The 4,024-nt window shown below is 39.5% G+C and overlaps 1 protein-coding gene across 1 annotated transcript; it reads right to left on the reverse strand.

Moving 5' to 3' along the window:
• Positions 1-1,744: 1,744 nt before the first annotated feature.
• RPS20 (ribosomal protein S20) lies at positions 1,745-3,280 on the reverse strand (the record flags this gene model as incomplete). The annotated part of the gene is made up of 3 exons (XM_009573693.1): positions 1,745-1,927; positions 2,360-2,433; positions 3,181-3,280. Coding segments are annotated over 3 exons (357 nt in total), but the record flags the coding sequence as incomplete, so codon positions are not given.
• Between the last annotated feature and the right edge of the window lie 744 nt (positions 3,281-4,024).

Raw genomic sequence — 4,024 nt, forward strand, 5'->3', positions numbered from 1 at the left:
GTCTGTGGCGTACGAGACCCAGGCGCAAAGTTGTATTTGTCCTTGCTTCTAAAAGTCAGTTGGAGGCAGGTGAAACGAGAGAAACGCACTCAAAAGACCACCGAAAACTTGTTTTTAAAGAGCCACGGCTGCTCGAACATAGATGGGACTTCAGGTCATCTAGGTGTGTTTAAGGGGCACAGCCAGCTGTAAGCTGGTAAGAAGCTCTATGTTTTGACCAGCAGTAAAGACCAAAGACAGAAATGATGTCAAAGCTCTCCCCTCCCTGGATCCCTCCAAGTGCTTTTGGTCAGGCAGCTATTGGATTAAGCAGAGGGAAGACGACTTGGGTAAAAGTTAGAGCTGATCATACACAAAGGTCAGTCAGCCCCAGCTGGTGACACTTGCTTGTCTGCCCCAGCTGGTGACACTTGCTTGTCTGCCCCCGTTTATCCCCTTTTAATCTGACTGGTGTCACAAAGTCAAGGTCTTGCAATGCTTTTCAGAGCTCCCCATAAAATACAAATAATTTTAAAACTAAGGGTAGAAGTATTTGTCAGGCAGCTCATGTTTATAACACATTACCAGAAACTGACCTTTAGGAAGACATAGGGGTTTTTTGTCTGCTCACGTAGTTCTTTAAGAAGTTTCCCAAGGAAGCAGGCTTGTCACAATCTGTGTGTGTACATGCAACTAAGTTTCTCACCTCTCCCTTCTACCAACACTCTTGAGCTTGCTAACTAGGAGGATAGAATCCTTCTAAGGCTTTACATTTAATGAAATTAAGTGGGCAGGTGAGGGACTCCTGAATCCCTTGAGTAAGCAAGCTCAAGCTTTGGCCAGTTTTAGGTCTTAGCAAATACAAATGGGACCTCTAGGTCCACACAACCGCATGTGTCCTCATTTCTGCTTGTTTAATTATAATTCAAGTTCTCTCCTATGGTTGAAGCAGCAGCAGCAACCTGATCTTAAATGGAAACAGTGTTTTTTCATTTAACTCAGGGCTTTGTATCTTGTAGGTTTAAGAATTAATCACAGTTCCTTTAAGGAATAGTTCGCAGAAGAAAAAAAACCCACCACCAAACTTGAGAGGCCTAAGTAACAGCAATGAAAATGGCTGTTATACTGCTTTACATATGAAAGCTTACCTTTAATATTAACTTTAATATTCAAATCTATGGAAATCTAAACCTAAAAAAACAACTGAAGAGTTCCACAGCTGTTTTGTGACTCTACATGCAAGTCTGAAGAAAGAACTTGCTAAATTAAACGTTTTCACTACAAAATATGAAGTTTTATAACTAACATCCTCAGGAGTCATTGACTGTAAAAAGCATGGGGAAAAAAAAAAGGCAAGTAAGCTAAGTGTTAGTTCAGCCTTGCATAGCAAAAACTAAGATTTGAAAACTTGGTAATTTACCTAAACATCAATTTTAATGCTACTGCTTGTCTGGGTATAGACTAAGATTTCAGCCAAAGTTAAATCCTTTATGGAAAATATCTTTTTAATAATTTAAGTGCTGCACGTCCATACAGTCACCAACCTCCAATGAAACTATGACGCCCAAGTTTCATCTTCCTGATGTTTACAACTGGCATATTCTTCCTTAAGTATCATACAATCCTTTCACACAGCATTTTGATTATGATCCCTGTTGTCCTTCTTCATGAAAATCACCATAGGGCTACCCAAGACTCTTGGCACACATACGAAAACAAGCTGATGAAAATTTGTAAATCAACTTTATTCAACGATGACCATCATTTAGGCATCGGCAATAGTAACTTCAACTTCTACACCTGGTTCAATGCTGATGGAAGTGATCTGCTTCACAATCTCAGAAGGGCTGTGTAAGTCAATGAGCCGCTTATGGATACGCATTTGGAAACGATCCCAGGTCTTGGAACCCTCACCACAAGGCGTCTTCCTGGTAGTGATTCGCAAAGTCTGAAGAAAAATCATAAACAAGGTGTCTAGTTGATGCATACAAAAAACTACAATCTACAGAAATCTACAATCAAATCAATCCACCTAAAAATACTGTATGTTATCTATGTCATCGGAAAGTTGCTTCTTAAGTTACAGTCTACTGAAGTTAACAGTCCTTCCCTATATTCAATTTAATTTAAAAAAAAAATTCGGGATTAAAATAAATCGAAGGACAAAAAAGCCCCTTCCACGTTCGACATGCTTTGCACTAAACGATTGCCCCAAGTGTCAAAGCAACTTGTGAAGTCATTATCTGTTTACACTGGGTCACCCTCAATTCAGCAGTACTGCTTTTCATCTCAACTTTTTTTTTTTTTAAAAAAAGATGTTTTAAGTGCACATTTGCCGAAAAAACCCAAGCTTTTAAGACAGAAAAACAGTGTTAAGTACCTTGGTGGGCATACGAACAGGTCCTTTCACCTTTAGGTTTTTTTCCTTAGCACCTCTGATCAAGTCAGCACAAACTGAAAAAAAATACAAGATAGCTCAGGTTTGTGAGTATTTTTTTTGCTTGTTTTCTTAAGTGAAGATTTCAGACAGGAAGCTGGCTCAGAATAGCGTATGAAGTGATCATTGCCATTCATTTTAAGGGTTATCCTCATAGCCAACCACATACAAGAGGAAGCGTTACGCCATGGTTAGCAAAATCATGTTCCAACAGTAGGTAAAAGCCATTACTACAAGTTTAAGCTGTATGTAATCTGTTATCAGCCTGAAGATCCTGCATCAAACAGTGATTCTACAACATTTACATTATATGATTAAAACACTGGCAAAGCCAGTTCCTAAACAAGATTAAATAATTCCTTAAAGAATGTTAAACTTCTAAACTAGAAGTCTTCGTAACAAAGTATCAATCAAGAAACTGGTGCCTTTTAGTTCTTACACGGTCAAATAGTGACAACTAAAACCCCCACAAGAACTGAAGGGAAGAAGCGGCACTCTCTTAAGCTAGTCATTACGACAAGAAGTTTTCTGCATGATGAAAAACCCCAACACTAGCTTCCACTAAAGATTAAATTAGAATCTACTTGTCAGTGTATGAAGCGCTTTGGGTTGACTTTGTTAGCCAAGTCACATACGAACAGGCAAACGCTAACATCTTTAATTACAACTGGTTTCAATATATTGTATTTTGCAATACATTTTATCATATATATCATTCATTACTTAACAAGCTACCCCAATTAAAAAAAAAAAGTATCACTCACCCTTCTCAAGTGATTTTACATTGCGACTTGTCAAAGTGATTCTAATGCGATGGATTGCTACCTCTTGTTCCACAGGTGCTTTGCCAGTATCTTTAAACGCCTAAAATGTTGAAGTTACAAATATCAGACGCTACAGTCAACACCAGCTAACGCTATCTGCAGCCTGTTAAAAACAGACTTCTGGAGCGTAAAGAACAATTTAGCTACGGTACTATTTTATTCTACTGACTAGATGACATATCCAAAGGGTACGGTGGCATGGAAGAAATGGTGGGAACAGAAAGGAAGGGCAAAGTCCTAACTGCTCTGAGGAGAGGCAATTTTTTAGCGACTAACTGCATCTTATGGTGGGAAGCTGTAAGAAATTCCCTGCCTGGTTTGCCTAGATACAGCAGGCTGTCCAGTCACGAACACTCCTCGTCCTCAAAAATAAACACATTTCAGATTTCACATATCTTACAACTTAACCTCACCACGAATTAAGTAACAAAGATATCAACAAAACAGCAACAACTGAAACAGCACGAACAAAAAGGGGCATCTGGCCAGAAAGACTGATTCGGCCACTCAGGAGACTGATGTGAAGAGCTTATGCAATTAAACACTTGCAAGTAATTGGGCATTAATGCGGACCAAGTGAATTGATGAAAGAAAAGTGAAAATACGGAGAAAGAAAGGTCTTAAAAAACCGTGGATGAAATAAGGCATTTCTCACACGGATAAGATACCACCTGTCGTATTACCTGACGCACATGCCTCTAACAAAAGCCGATTTTAAGGGCAAACGCACGAGGCCTTCCCACCACCGCTCACGCCGGGCTGAGCTCGCCTCCCCGCCCGCGCT

The sequence above is a fragment of the Fulmarus glacialis genome, unplaced genomic scaffold (assembly GCF_000690835.1).
Source record: "Fulmarus glacialis isolate BGI_N327 unplaced genomic scaffold, ASM69083v1 scaffold53, whole genome shotgun sequence".
NCBI classification, from domain to species: Eukaryota; Metazoa; Chordata; class Aves; order Procellariiformes; family Procellariidae; genus Fulmarus; species Fulmarus glacialis.